The sequence below is a fragment of the Pogoniulus pusillus genome, chromosome 14 (genome assembly GCF_015220805.1).
Source record: "Pogoniulus pusillus isolate bPogPus1 chromosome 14, bPogPus1.pri, whole genome shotgun sequence".
Taxonomy (NCBI): Eukaryota; Metazoa; Chordata; class Aves; order Piciformes; family Lybiidae; genus Pogoniulus; species Pogoniulus pusillus.
The window spans coordinates 29183691-29198644 of record NC_087277.1 but is presented as its reverse complement, the minus strand read 5'-3'; the positions used below and the strand labels follow the sequence as shown (position 1 = coordinate 29198644).

At 55.5% G+C, this 14954-nt stretch overlaps 1 protein-coding gene and 1 long non-coding RNA gene across 2 annotated transcripts in view; one reads left to right on the top strand and one right to left on the bottom strand.

The window, feature by feature from the left end:
• The first annotated feature begins 1402 nt into the window (after window positions 1-1402).
• GDF6 (growth differentiation factor 6) lies at window positions 1403-12598 on the top strand. The gene is made up of 2 exons (XM_064154731.1): window positions 1403-1724; window positions 11193-12598. The coding sequence occupies exons 1-2, from the start codon at window positions 1403-1405 to the stop codon at window positions 12053-12055; spliced, it is 1185 nt and encodes a 394-aa protein (XP_064010801.1). The 3' UTR covers window positions 12056-12598.
• Window positions 12576-14954, bottom strand: part of LOC135181489 (uncharacterized) — a 402320-nt gene continuing 399941 nt past the window's right edge. The window contains exon 3 of the long non-coding RNA XR_010304890.1: window positions 12576-12940. This is a non-coding gene — a long non-coding RNA (uncharacterized LOC135181489). The remainder of the gene's footprint in view (window positions 12941-14954) is intronic.

The window sequence follows — 14954 nt, the reverse complement described above, 5'->3', positions numbered from 1 at the left end:
TGGGTGCAGTGCCAAAAGCCCAGGAATGAGTTACTCTCTCTTGGTGGAAAATGTGAAAGGGGAATCAAAAATACCACAAAGTCTATTGTGCATCCACACGGCCCACGAAGAGCAGCTGTTGATGGAGAAGCACATAGGTGTCGGGTTCAGAGCAGGATAAAACACACGTTCCCTTTAACTGCCATGGACCGCTGAATTCCTGCTGGAATGAGAGGAAAATCCACAGGTGGCAGACCTAGGGCAAATAGGAAAGGTAGGGATGAGTGGAAAATGGGAGATCAGGAGACAAGCTGGGGGAAGCTCAGCACAGGGGAAAGTAAAAGCAGTAAGGGGAAATGAAGGAGGCTGGCTTGTGGCTGCAGTGTCACGGTTTGGACAGGAGGGTAAGAAGGAGGTAAGAAAGAAGCAGTGAGGGTACAGGGAAGGTAAGGCAGCACAAGCTTGTTACCATGCTTTGTCCTTGGCTGTGAAGCCTAGACAGCTGGTTGGATGAAATCAATTGGAGTGCCGACACCAGTCTTATACTGAAGGTTGCACCTCTGAAAACCCATCTGAAAGGGGAGATGGCTGAATCCTGCTTCTGCTCCACTGCTGTCTTCTGCATGATCAGGACAAAGAAGATCTGTGTCTCGCTTTGAGGAGGCTTTCCTGACCACCCCAGCCTGACTTCTTTATTCTGCCAATGCCCCAGCACTGCATTTTCCCAAGCCCCAGTCTGGCACTTTACTCCTTTCGGGTTGGGCTCCTCTTGATAGCCGTGCAAATGTTGAGAGAAGAATGGTCTGTGGTGCTCCATTCCTGTGCTTTCCTTTCCCCCTCTGATGGTGACAGGGCTTGCCTCAGGGCTGCCCACTAGCTGGGCCCCAGCTCATCCTAAAGTGGGAATCTGCTTTTGACCATGTTCTTCTTGAAAGAGCCCTGCTCTCTCGGACACGGGGCCGTAGGAACAGCAAGAGCCCCGGGCACGGCCGTTAGCATCCTACGAGTCTGCTCGCACCTAAAACCACAGCACCTGAGCGCACCAAAGCGCTGGCAGGCGAATGAGAACCACCAAAGGTGGCTTGATGAGAAGTGGCCGAGAAGGCTGCCAGGAAGACCCACAGCGTCTCTCTCTGGCCATCGTGTCCACGTTCCGCGTGGCGTCGACAGCGAGGAGGGGCAACTGAGGGTCCCCCGAGCACCCGACGGCGGGACCGCCCCGCGGGGCGGGCTGGGTGCCCCCGCGGGGCGGTCCGCGGCGGGGCGGTACCCACGGGGCGGGGCGGGCTACTCCGGGCCGAGCCCGCCCGGGTGCAGTCCCGGCTCCGGGCCACGCCGCCGCGCAGTCCCCGCGCCGCTCCGTGGGCAGCCGGAGCCGCACGTCGGGCCGCCCTCCTCTTCCTTCCCACCGCCGCCTCTCGCTATGAATGCACGCCGGGCCCTGCTCTCCGCCGTCTTGCTCGCCAGCCTCCTCTGGGATTTACCTTGCTGCCTCCCGGCTTCCCTACCCGCCGCTTCCTCCAAGGGCGGACGGGGCCGCAGGCTGCCGCGATCCCCACGGGAGAATCGGCTGCGGCAAGGGGGACACGCTGTGGGCCGAGCGCTCCCACGAGCGGAACCCCACGAATACATGCTGTCTCTGTTCAGGACTTACTCTATCGCGGAGAAACTCGGCATCAACGCCAGCTTTTTTCAGTCGTCCAAATCCGCCAACACCATCACTAGCTTTGTAGACAGGGGACGAGGTAAGTTCTACCCAACCCGCGCCCCTCGCTGGCCCCCGGGCCGGCCGGCGGACCCCCTTTCCAGCGGCTGCCGTTCCCCGGAGCCTGGCGCTGGGAGATGGGGATGCGTGCACCGGTCACTGGTGGTCTTTCCTCTCCTCGGTGTTGCAGAAAAGTGGATCTTTCGGTAAATTGTGTATCGCGTGGTTTTATCCGAAAGCGAAGTGCTCCGCGGCGCTGCGCCCGGGCCGCGGCTGCCTGCGGGACACACGCGTGTTCGCCCCTGAACCGTCATGGGGTGGTGAGAAAGGCGCCCCAGGAGCACTTTGGGCGTAAACGCAACCTTAAACAACAACAACAAAACCCCAAACCCGAACGCAAACTTCTCTTCTGGTTCGTTTCCGTCTGCCGGAGAAAGGATCGCCCTTATCGCGGCGGCTCCACGGCAAATAGAAAGTTCAAACTGACCGAGGGCAAACATTTGCTGCCTGCAGCTGCTCTCGGTGGGTCCTTTATCGGGGTTACCTGGAAAAGCACCAGACCCGTTTGGAAGCTCCGTGGCTGGGAGGCGCCTCGAAGCTTAGGTGACTCCTGGTCCCCGGGGCTCATCGGGGAGCGGCTCGGACCCGCCGTTTGCTTCGGGGCCGCAACCCGAGTCCTTTAAGCCTAGCGTGTACGAGGCTGGTCCTCGCCCATCCCGGGCCGGGTCGGCAGCGGGAGCCTCTTCCCCGGGCCCTCGGCTGCCCCGTGGTGAGAGTGAGGAGGAGGGAGAGGACGGGGCGGGAAGCGGGGCTCGGGGGCAGCCGGACCGTAGGCCTTGCCCGCCTCTCCCCAGGCAGCATCGGTGCTGCGGGGCTTCCAGTACCTCCCCACGACCTGCAGTCCCGGCCGGGGCCCTGCATTGCTTCTCCCTCGTTTGTTTTATCGCTCGCAGCCGAGGCAGCGGGCGGAGGTTTCGCGGAGACTCAGAAGAAATTTTTCCTTCTCTCAAATGCCCTTTTTGGTTTTATTTTTTATTTCCCTGGTTTGCGAGTCATTAAGAGCAGACTAATCAACACGTTCTTAATGAAGGTTGTGCGTTCTTCTCTCCTCCCCATCCCCGTTTGAAGATCCTCCCCTCCGTCCGCGCCCCCCCGGGACCCTGCTCGTGTACCTGCCGGCGGCTGGCAGCGGCGTCCCGGGAGCCGGGGAAGCACGCCGGACCCCTCCTCCCTCCGCGTCCCGGCACTTCGAGCGCTGGGAAAACCGCACGGATACGCAGGAGCCTCTGCCTCCCCAAACCAAATCGAACCCAAATCAACCACCTCCGCCCCCCCCCTAAGTCGGCAGCCTCTCCTCTCCCGGGGTACCCATGGTTTAGCCCCTTTCCCCATCGCGACGACCCCTGTCTCGGGGGGTCCTTCCTCGCGGAAGGAACTCTGCTTAGTGCGGTTCTTCTCCTCTCGCCCGGTGCCCGTCGCGCCCCTCTGGCCTCGGCAGGGTGCGTGGAAGCACCTTCAGTGGATGCACCCGGTCGCTTCCGAGGGCAGAGGGGACGCAGAGTTTTGCTTTCCGCCTTCTCCTTAAGTGGGCTGTTTTCCTCGGCGCTGTTAAAAGCGGGGGTGAGGGGAAGAGGACTCGCTTTCTAGAAATACGGTTTCGAAAGTTCAGTTGTCAGAAACGATCTGGCCGCTTCCCCCGCCGGAGCGGAAACGGGCATCCTGCGAGCCGCGGGGAAACGGAGCCGCGCTCAAGATCATTCTTGTTCCCGATAACCAGAAGAAAGACAGTTAATTTAACAAATTTAGCTCATCTCGCTGCATGGGAGATTCTCCTCCGGGGGAAGTGATTTGCTAACAGAAGTCCTGGTTTGATTAAGGAAAAGCCTCACTTTTCCCCATTGATTTTGATTTGATGTGTCACAGGCTGTGACCTTCTGCTGGACCTTCTGAGGGTTGCTTAGCATCAAGCCACTGATTGGAGTATTTCAACTCAGTGATCTAATTGAGTGTTCATGTCATAACATATCAAATATTGTCTAGTCTCCCATAATGAAGCTGACCAGCCAATGGCACATCACCAAGAAACTTCAAGAGAGCTTCCGTTCCTCTGAAGTGGTAGCTGTTTTACTGCCCACCTCCCCGTGGGCTCCTAGCCCAGTTAATTGGCGAGCTGGAGTTGTGCTGATGATGAACAGTCTTTGCTTAGGGAAAGCGGGGAAGAGGAGGGTGGGGGAAAGTTTCTGTCAGTTCATTTGCAGACTGTATAGCCGCCCAAATTGACCCATTTAGATGGGCTGCTCTGTACCTGAGCGGCATCTCCGGGAAAGACAACCGTGGCCGCCCCTGCTGCCCACACAGCAAACTCCATCGCAGGATTTCCAGGAGAGAGCAGCCCAGGGAGGAGCGCGAAGCAGCTTTCACTCCTGCCAAGAACTACCCTTCCTGCACGGCATGGGCTGCTGTCCTGCGTATTGGTGAAAGCGTCCCTCGGGAAAGGCAGCTTCGCTGCCAGCTCCTGCCAGCAGTAGCCCCTGGCCGCTCTCAGCAGCCCTGCTGCCAGCTCGCTCCGCCGCCCTCCTCAGCTGACGGGGACAGAGTGCTCCGGTGCGATCACCACCTCCTCTTCGCCTCTTGTTTCTTTCCTTCCCTCTTGAAGCTATTAAGATCACTTTCAGACTAGCTCGAGAGAGAGGGAAGCCACAGTACTGCATTATATATATATATATATATATATATATATATGCACTTATATTTATTTGCCCCCTCCACATCGATAGAAAAAGAGTAAAGAAAAGGGGGAAAGGGTTTGCGATTTCCCCTTCTCCACCCCCTCCCGCCCACCACTCTCTCTCCCTTGTTACGGTCGCAAGATCAGACAGGACTTAGCTGAATGTAGGAAAATTACTGTTGGCACATGAAGTAACTCATTAAAACGCAGATGGTGCTCTCGCTGGCCTCAGGACCCCCAGCATTGGAGCTCCACAGTAAGGCAGGACAATTAGGAGCTGCAAGGACTCCACCAGGCAGGGGGAGGAAAAAAAAAACCGAGAGAGAGAGAGGGAAGTGTGAGCGAGAGCAGGAGAAGGGAGCTATAAACAAGGAAATCCAAACGCTAAAGAAACGAGGCATGGCTCGGAATAAACCGAAAACTAAAATAAAACCCTCAAACCCCAAAACAACCAACCACCACCACCAAAAAAAAAAACCAACCTAAAAACCCTCGCTGGAGTGCGAGGGAGCTCGATTTTCTAAGGCTTCTCCCGTGGGAAGCGAACTGTACAGGGACATGATGCCGTGGGCTTGCTTCGCGTTTCCCTTCTGGATCCACAGGGCTGCCCGCAGCCGCCGTGCCGTGGCCGGGCTCTCGCATACGGAATGTTGAGCTACGAGCCTAAGGGACGGGCAAACCGAAATGAGTCGTCTCTTTCCCTCCCCGTTTTCTTTGTGCACCGTGGTTATTTTGCTCTTGTCATAAGGGTCGTGACAGGGTGAGGAGCAGGGGCAGAACAAAAGGAGGAACTCATATGCAGAAACTGGAAATGGCCTGGCTGTGCATGTGGCAGAAGAAAAGAGCGTAAATCCCACTTGAAGTTCATCTAGTGCAACATGTTTATGCAAAACAGCGGGTTTCTGGGTGGACCGAAAGCTGCGATATAGTGTAATCCGTGCAGCGCCTTTGCCCAGGCAGTGTTGTCGTTGGCAGAGGGAAAATGAAATATAAGCAGGGAAGTATTTTAATGGGCAAGGAGGGAATTCACAACTGTTAATTATTTGGTGACCTTGTATTCGATTTGTTTGAGCCCCTTATAAAAAAGCACTAATGCAGACCAGACGGGCGGAGCGCTGCAGCGAGCAGCCGCTCCTCATCCCTGCCGTGCGCCCGGGGAAGGAACGGAATGGCATGGCCCGGCCCGGCCCGGCCCGGCGGAGGGGCCTCCGCGCCCACGGAGCCGACTGTGCGGGAGGCCACGGCGGCCGGGGAGCAAAGCTCTGCCTTCGCTTTGCCCGCGCCTGAGGGGCATGCGGGGGTTTGTTGTTTCCCCCCAGCGCTGCGGGAGGGAGCGGAGAGGGGCTGGGGCGCGGGCGGAGCGAGCAGCGATGCGTCCCCTCGGGACCCGCGGCCGCGTGTTTCTCACCGTTGAAAAACGGGGGAGGGGATTCTTACTTAGTTTTGATTTCTTTAAGGAAGCAGCGAGGGTTTGCGCAGAGTAAGGGGACGGGAAAGGTGACTGGAGAGAGCGGCCCCGCGGCTGCTCGGTGGGGCGATGAGCGGCCGCGGACCCGCTCCGCTAGCGGCAAGCAGCCGTTAAAGCCTACCCAGCCATTCTGGCGGCTCATTTCCCACCCGATCCTGAATTTTTTTACTTTTAAATCCAGAAGGCCCCTCATGTGTCTCGCTAGGTGGCTTCGTTTAGTTCTTGGTTTTATGTGGCTTTTTTTGATTGGGGTTTTTTTTTTTTCGTTTTGGGGGGTGGAGGGAGGAAGTGGAAGGATGAGTTTGAGGACCGTAGGATGGAACGCTCGGGTCGGGAGCTGTTCAGCTCCCGCCGCCCGCGGGGCGATGTCATGCCGCAGCCTGGGCTAGCCTCACCCGGGGGTCGAGCTGGCCGCGGAGAAACAACACGGCGCAGCCCAGGGCTAGCCCGGCAGTGGACACGGCAGCGGAGCGCTTCGGCATCCTTGTCTTCCCCCTCGCTTCGTCACAGTATCACAGTATTACAGTATTATCAGGGTTGGAAGAGACCTCACAGATCATCAAGTCCAACCCTTTACCACATCGTCGTCATGGATAAGAAAAGCAGCCGATAAGATAAATAGTCCTTTCCCTACGAATTCTCGGGTAGGCAGGAATTGAGGCTGGGAGTCCTGCCGTGCCTGAAGTCTGGTTTATGAGCCAAAGGGGACGTTTCAGTCCTTGCTAGTTGTGGCCACATCTATATGTTGCATTGCTATATTCCGACGCTCCCACATATACCGCTCAGAAATATCCTTCAAAGCGTCCCCTGGCTCCGCATTGTAGCTCCGAGAGCTGGGAATATAAATTCCCATTTTCTCAAAAAGAGTCATTTTGGGAGAACAGATTTCTCCTCGATCTAAGTATTTCGAGTATCGAAACCGCTGCAAACGGGGAAAGGGCAGGGGAACAGTTTAATGGCTGTTACGGCAGGTAGAGACACACACACCCCCCCCCGGAAGACCCTCTCCGCGTCGGCGCACCTCTTGCGGCAGTGCTGATGGATGAGAGGCCCGGAGTCCCAAGGGATGTCCCACGCGTGTTGGGGTGGTCCCGAGGGCCGAGCGTCGCTTGTGGGAACCTGAGAGGCAGTGACAGAAGGCGGGGAAGCGGCCGGCGGCAGCGGCGAGCCGGGAAACGGGGTGAGGGCAGGCAGCCTCCGCTACTGAGGTACAGCAAGGCGGAGATCAAAGGTTTATCGCAGCCAGGTGACTCCCTGCTCCGGGCGTTAGGGGCGGGAAGGAAACAACAACCACCCAAAAAATCAAAACCAGCCAATCAACAACCAAAAAAAAACCCAATCCAACAATCCCGAAAAAAGTCCTCTATCGTCTCGCTGTGGTTTTTGGCTGGATCAGGAGCTTCTCCGAGGAAGGTGTGGTCTTTCCCGATTACTCGACAGTGAAGCGAACGAAACATTTAAAACTAATCAGCTGGTGTCATAAAAAAACCACGGCGAGGCAGGCGCTGCGAGAGAGGGAATTGAAACCCAGAGAAATGCCACACATGGAGTCAGCTCCTTGTTTCTACAGTTCGAGTTATGCTCCGAAAAAAAAAAATACCTGTCAGACTTGCGACTCTGCAGACAACCTGCGGGCAGCCCCTCGCAATTAGGGGGGTTGTATGTTTTAATTTCCAGATTATTGTTGAGCGAGCGCCTGCAAAGGGTCTTTAAACTGTAAATGTGCTTTTGGTTTGCGAGTTTAAATACGGCTTGAAAGAGAATTCGGGAATGGGAAAATTCTTCTTGAATGTGGTTTGGGTATAATTTGCAGTGATGTTAAGTTAAGATCTGAGCCCTGATGAATTGGCCGGGAGCCCAGTACCTGATCTGCCATGAAAAGGAAAACTCTGTGTAGCCTTCGTTAACCCCTGGCTCCCCTCAAAGCCCAGGCTGCCGGCGAGAAAGTGAATCTGGGAGGCGAGAGAGACGAGGGAGTTAAAGGAAGTGTCCCAACCTAGCCATCCATTTAACTTCGGAGGTGATAAAGCCTCCGCCACCTCAAAGCGGAGGGGAGATAGGAGGCGGAGGCTGGGAGCCTGGCCCAGTTTAGCCGGTCCTGCGAGAGCACTGGGCACGGTGGCTGTGCTGGCGCTTTGGGACGGGCACAGCTCTCGCCCCCTCACCTCTGAAACAGTCTTGAATTAAAGATAGATCTACTCTCTTCTTCTCTTTCTCCTTCCCCAGTATTTTATCTTCGCCTGAAAAAAAAGAAAGAAAGAAAATAACAAAATGGAAAGTCAAAATAAAAGTAATACTTACTGCGTAACTAATACTCATCTAAGTTCAAGTTACAAATGCAGACACACCGCTCTGGTGCATTTCCTGCATCGTGGATTTCCCCAGACAGGGTGGATGTGGGATGACTTAGCTGCTCTCTCCCAACTATTTCGGTACCAGCAATAACAGGAACGACAGCCTCAGGTGGCCTGACGGAAAGGCAAATCTGAAGCTGGCCGTTAGAATCCTCCGCAGCTTACCCCCATCCGCTCCTCTCTTTTAAAGGAAAACCGAAGAGGACAGGACTCAGCCCCTGTGCGCTACTCACACGGAGGGAGAGAGGCAGCCAGGGTGTCTCCACGCCTTCGCTCCTGCCGCTCTTTGTGTGCTGGGAAGGCAGCAGTTTGGCTCGAACAAAAGGTCCCCAAACCCAACTCCTCTCTACCCGGTTTGTGGAGGTTCCGGAGGTACCGTTTAACCTCTCCGCCCTCCGCTGCTTTTCCCACCCTCTGGACTGCGCTGGGAGCGAGCCAGTACTGGTTTAGGATTATGTATTCATCTGGAATTATTAGGTTACAAGAGCGAATAAAAAGCGTTTATCTGATCGGATTCAGAGCTGCTTATTTGAAACAACCGGCAGCCCTGCCCCTTTCGGGGCGAGGAGCAGGAGCCGGCAGCTGCGTGAACCAGCGGGAGTCCTCCAGTGCAGTCGGTGCTGCCTAAACCCGTCTCGCAGTCCCGTTTGCGCGGGGGCACATTTCTCCGCCATTCGTCCGTGTCCTCAGCGTGCCATGCCACCGAGCCAGCCTGGGCCGCCGTGCAACACATTCAATCCCCGTCAATCTGAAGCTTCAAAGGATGCTGCTGGGCGCGCCTAAAGCGCGCTCCCTGAGCAAGCCTCTTGATACTCGCAGGACCGGAGCTGGCTCCCTCCCGCATGGCAGGGGTCTGCATTCAGCAGCGGGAAGTTCACCCGCTCCCGTCTAAAACACCCGTGATGATTGTCACCCCGAAGGCACCGATTGCCCGCGCTGCAGCCGCGTGCTTGTCACCTCTGTGTCTCCTCACCTCTCGGGAAAGAGCTTCACTCTCTTTCCCTGACAGCCAGGCAGTGTTACCCTTCTCTGGCAGCCCGGCAGGGACACGGGTGTTCCCAGGGCGAGGACACTGGCCCGGAGTAGGACGGAGAGAGGGGGATGTGGTGGTTGCTTCGAAGAGACAGCGGGGCTGGAGGGAGCGCTCCCCCTCCCTCGGTCCGCTTACGCCACACTGGGCGAACATCTGCCCTTGAAACTAGTCCAGACACCCTCACCCCCCACTTTCCCAGGCAGAGAGCGGAGTCCAGGCCTGGCTCTGCCCACACCCTAAAACCGAGGGCAGGGGCAGGCTCTGACCTGGCTTCCTTAACAGCCGGAATAAGGTGAGAGGCTGGTCGGTGGGGTCAGGAGACACGTCTGCGACCTGCTGGACTCAAGGGCACCTGACAGGTGCCGGTCGCAGGGAAAGCCAAAGACGAGAAGGGGACCAGCACGTTCTTGTCCGAGGAATGCACAGTCCCTTTTGTCCCAAGGTCCTGGTCTCGCCCGAGACCCCGCCGAAGAAGGGGGCGATGTCCCCGGACCTCTCCCTAGCTGCCAAACCCTCCTCCCGCCGGCCAGGCGCACTTCAGTCCCCCAGCCACAAGCATGTGCAGGGAGCAAAACCATCCCAAATCCACAAGTCAAATCTTGCTGCGTCTTCGCAGCACTGCCGAGACTGCCCAGCGCCTGCAGGCAACTGCCGCTGGATTTCAATTTTTCTTCCCAGCGGATCGATAGCGCAGCTGTTGTCGTCACCTGAGACTGTGACGACATTTTTCAGTTTGTGAATTTTAAAGGACTCTTCCTGGGCGCCCCCGAGAGGGATGCGCAGGCGTCTGCCCGGGAGCGGGGCAGGTGTCCTTGGCGGGCACCCAGTTCCACGGCTCCCCATAGGACAGGAGGGATGTGCTCGGCACACTGCAAGCTCCGCCGTGGGCTCCCCTGTCCCAGGGTGGACTTCCGTGTCCCGAAGTGGACTACTTCGTCCACGCTTCTCTCTCCTCGCGTCTGGGAGAACATGCCGCGGCGCAGGGAGACTTTCGAGTATGCTTATCCGGGCTTCTTAACTGCATGTCATTCAGCACTGATTTCTGTACTGCCGTGGCGGCACCCGAAGGTTTTGGGTTGCATAAATCATCCCATTGTCCTTCCTGCCCTCCAGGAGGTTCCCCCGTGCCTTTCAGGTAAAGCCGACGTTGTGAAACGCGCTGATAATCTTTGGTATCAATAAATAACAGGGGATGTATTCCTTTAGCCTTCGTTTCTATCCCTGGAGTGGGCTGAGCTCGGAAAAGCGGCGAGGGGCTGCTGAACAGAGGCTCCAGTGACATTTTTATTAGTTACATCCACACAAGCTTTACTAGCTTCTGGGGAAACCCCGGGGCTTTGGGCATTTTTGTATTTGCTGGGTTGTAAACATTTTATGGGAAAGCAGCTCAGGGGAATCTGGTTTGCTTTCAGTACTGCATTTCGTACACCGATGTGTCAAAAAAGAAGTCCACGTTTTTGTCTTGGAGGAGAACATGTACGTGTGCATGCCTATACGTGTGCACAGCGTACATGAGCACACAAACGCTGCCGGTGCCACGCTGATGGCAGTGTTCATGGGCAGAAGCGAGTGGCGCGGGGTTTGACTGTCGTGCAGGGAAGCAGTCTCCCGTCTGGAGTTGGTCCTTCTGTACATTTTCCTTCTTTCTTGTCTTTCTCCTTCTTCTCCCCTTTTGCTTGTCCTTTTCTCTTCCTTTCTCTCCTTCCTCCCTTTCCCTTTCCTCTTTCCCTTCTCCCCGCCCTCTCCCGGCCCCAGCTCGGACCCGGCTCCCGGCGGAGCCCCCGGTCCCATTCCGGGGACGGCCCCGGCTGGGGGCGGGGGTGAGGCGGGGGCAGGAGCGGCCCTGCCCGCCCTTCCCCTCCTCGGGGGCCTCTCGACGGATACCCCTGTGCGAGACTGACCGTGATTATTTTTTTATCTGGCAGACGATCTCCCGCCCGCTCCCTTGAGGCGGCAGCAGTACGTGTTCGATGTCTCGACCCTCTCGGAAACGGAGGAGCTGGTGGGAGCCGAGCTGCGGCTGTTTCGCCGGGCCCCCCGCGGCCGCCCGCCGCCCGCCACCTCGCTGCACATGGAGCTCTTCCCCTGCCTCTCGCAGCGGCTGCTGGACTCCCGCGCCCTGGACCTGCGGGCGGCCCCCACCGCCGGCTGGGAGGTCTTCGACGTGCGGCAGGGCCTGCGGGAGCCACGGCCCTGGAAGCGCGTGTGCCTGGAGCTGCGCGCCTCGGCGGGCCGCGGGCCGCCGCGCTGGCTGGACCTGCGGAGCCTGGGCTTCGGGCGCCGGGCGAGGCCGCCGCAGGAGCGGGCGCTGCTGGTGGTCTTCACCCTCGCCCGGCGGCGGAGTCTGCTCGGGGAGCTGCGCGCAGAGCTGGGCGCGCCGCCGCCGCCCGCTGCCCGCCACCCGCCGGCCCGGCGCCAGCGGCGCACCGCCTTCTCCAGCCGGCACGGCAAGCGGCACGGCAAGAAGTCTCGCCTGCGCTGCAGCAAGAAGCCGCTGCACGTCAACTTCAAGGAGCTGGGCTGGGACGACTGGATTATCGCCCCGCTAGAGTACGAGGCCCACCACTGCGAGGGGGTCTGCGACTTTCCCCTGCGCTCCCACCTGGAGCCCACGAACCACGCCATCATCCAGACCCTCATGAACTCCATGGACCCCGGCTCCACGCCGCCCAGCTGCTGCGTCCCCACCAAATTGACTCCAATCAGCATCCTCTACATCGACGCGGGCAACAACGTAGTGTACAAGCAGTACGAGGACATGGTGGTGGAGTCCTGCGGCTGCAGGTAGCGGGCGGAACGCCCCTCGGCGGCAGCCGGGGCTGCGTCTGGCGGAGATGCCGGCGGCGAGCGGGGCGGCTCCGCGCCCGCCCGGAGCGTGCCTGGGGCGGCGGGGAGCAGCGGGCGGCGGCCGGCGGCGGCCCTGGAGCCTCCGCTCCGTGACGCTGGCAGTGGCGGGAAAGGGCGAGCGGGCAGAGGCCCCGCCGGCTCCCTTCCCCGCTTACCTGCCCGCTCCGGGGCTTATCTGGCGATCTGTCCTCCGCCCTCCGAAAGTGAGGGCAATTTACCGAGTACAAGAAAGGGCCGGTGCGGGGGGAGGGGTGGTGGCGGCGGGGAGAGGGAGCAGACGGATTACTCTCTCTGAAGTTGCTCTGAAGAGGGCTGTTGCATTTCTGCCCTCTTTCACATTCCTACGAGATTACCAGCCAGAAATAGCCTACGGTCCCCCCCCACCTTCCCAAAGTCAAAAAGAAAAGAATTGCTCAAGATTGTAATTACCAGCTAGGTTTTATTTTAAGACAGCGAAGAAAAAAAAACTGTGAAGAGCGAACTGTTAACAGAAAGCACAACCTGAGTAGATTGGAAAGGGAAAGTACTTGGGATTTCAGGAACAGTGCAAGGATGCCATTGCGAGGTCTCCAGGTAGCTCTGGCTCAGCCCCCTCGCAACCCGCAGCAGTATTACCCGCGAACGTTGTGCTGGAAGAGGCGTTTTATGTAAGATTCCTGTTTCTTTCCCACCTTTGGTCTCAGCTGTGGCTTCACCCGAGGAAAGTGCACTTCGAAGCATGCCTTGCCCATTTTTAGCGTAACAATTAACGTTCATAGTTTCAGGCTTTTTCCCTCCCTCCCCTCTGGTTTCTGTTTTGGCGCATCTGGTTTTGCAGAGCTACAAACTGATGGGAAGGAAGAAACAAGAGAAGAAAATAGTAATAATAATAATAATAATAATAATAATATAAAATGCTAATAAAAAAGACTCGACCAGGAGCAATAACTTAAAAATGCACATTTTGCTTTGTTGTTCATATATATAAAAGAAAAAAAAAAAGGAAGAAGTTGTAAATATTTGTTTATTTAAACAGACTGAAAAGTGCAAAACGGAGATGAACAACATGCAATTTTTTTTTTGGGGGTGGTTTTGGGTTGGTTTTTTTTTGGGGGGTGGGTGGGTGATGTACAAAACATTATATGCACTCGAAATGTTATTGCTAATATGTTTTGTTTTGGTTTTAAAGTTTATATTTGAGGTCGTGCAGAATGAAGCATTGCTCCAATATTTCATCTTTACGTTACCGTTTCCTTGAGGTTTAAATTCTGTGCTAATAATGGAGAAAAGAAAGGGTTGGGATTTTTTTTTGTTTGTTTGTTTGGTTGGTTTTTTTCCCCCTATTTTTTTTTCCCTCCTTTAATGTCTACCTCACTATAATGCAAGTATTTACAACTCTAAAGCTATCTGAGGTAAATCAATATCCAGAACATTTTTGCAATACACCTTTACTGGACCATACTACAACTGTTGCTGTATTATTAAACGTGTTCTTTATCCCAAAAAAAACCAAACACCAAAACCAAACCAAAAAAAAAGTGAGCTTGCTTTTATATGTTCTGTTGTTTGGTTAAGTAATTCTTCAGTTCTCAAGTAAACATTGGCTCCAGCTCTAAAAGTGCTGCTGCGGAGTTGAGTCGAAGCAAGTGCCACTTTAAGATGTACCTAAAGCCATTCCTCCTCGCTGGAGACTTTTTGTACCCTTTGCAAGATCTTTAGTTGGGTCTTTGGTATCTGCTGGTGGCAATGTTGGGATGTTGTTCTGCGTTGTAATGCAATGATTACTGTAAGTGGGAGAATGCATTAAGGGGAAGGATTCAGGCAACCCTTTGTAAATCTCATCTGTACTGGGCACATTTATATACACTGTATGATGATGGCGAGCAAAAGACAATGAATGTTTTATAAATGATATTTATTTTGATGCAACGGGTAATATATTTATTAAATACTTCCTGGCTATCTCTTAGATAATGAAGAACTATTCAATGAGTAGCTGTTTCAGTGAGAGAAGGGTTCTCCTCCTCTCTCGCAGCCACGGGGTGGAGGGAGGTGGTGGTGCAGGCAGCGTGGGGGCTGCGAGCTTACTCTGGGGAGGAAAAAAACGTGCCTCACGTTATATGCAGAAGGGCTGAAGGAGCTGCTCACCTTGTGGAATGTGTTTGGAAACAAGGTTCTTTTTATGGAAAGTGGATTTTTTTTTTTTACCATATCACAAGATCTGATTACACACAGTTTTTTTCTCTGGCCAGCTTTCACACCCTTGGAACAAAGGATTGCAGAATTGAACCCAAGTGTTTGAATAGCAGCAGCTAAGAGACCTGTAGAAGAACCCAGCCTTAGAGCTGGTGTAGCCTGCCAGAGGAGTATTTCTTTTTAGTGCTTAATAATGCTGCATGGTCATGGCTAATAGTTCATTTGGAATATGGCAGCTTTGGAAAGAGCTTCTGTTTGGGAGCTGGGTTCACTGCTTACAGCTCTGACCAGCGTGAACTTCAGTAGGTACTCCAAGAACACCAATTCAGTCTTCTGCTATGGATCAAGCTCCCTCTCTGAAGGAGAGCAATAGCCAGATGATGCCCAATAGGCTGCAGGATGACCTGTGTGATGACCTGAGAAAAGGTCATCAAGACACCTAAGACACCATGAACTAGAAATCCAAACTGTAGAAATCTGAAGTTCATAGAATCATAGAGTCAGCCAGGCTGGAAGAGATCTCCAAGCTCAGCCAGCCCAACCTAGCACCCAGCCCTAGCCACTCAACCAGGCCATGGCACTAAGTGCCCCAGCCAGGCTTTGCTTCAACACCTTCAGGGGCAGTGACTCCACCACCTCCCTGGGCAGCCCATTCCAGTGCCAAT

Coding starts and splice junctions, on each gene's coding strand:
- GDF6 (XM_064154731.1), top strand. CDS start 1,403: ATGAATGCACGCCGGGCCCTGCTCTCCGCCGTCTTGCTCGCCAGCCTC. Junction 1,725..11,192: donor CTTTGTAGACAGGGGACGAG/GTAAGTTCTACC, acceptor TTTATCTGGCAG/ACGATCTCCCGCCCGCTCCC.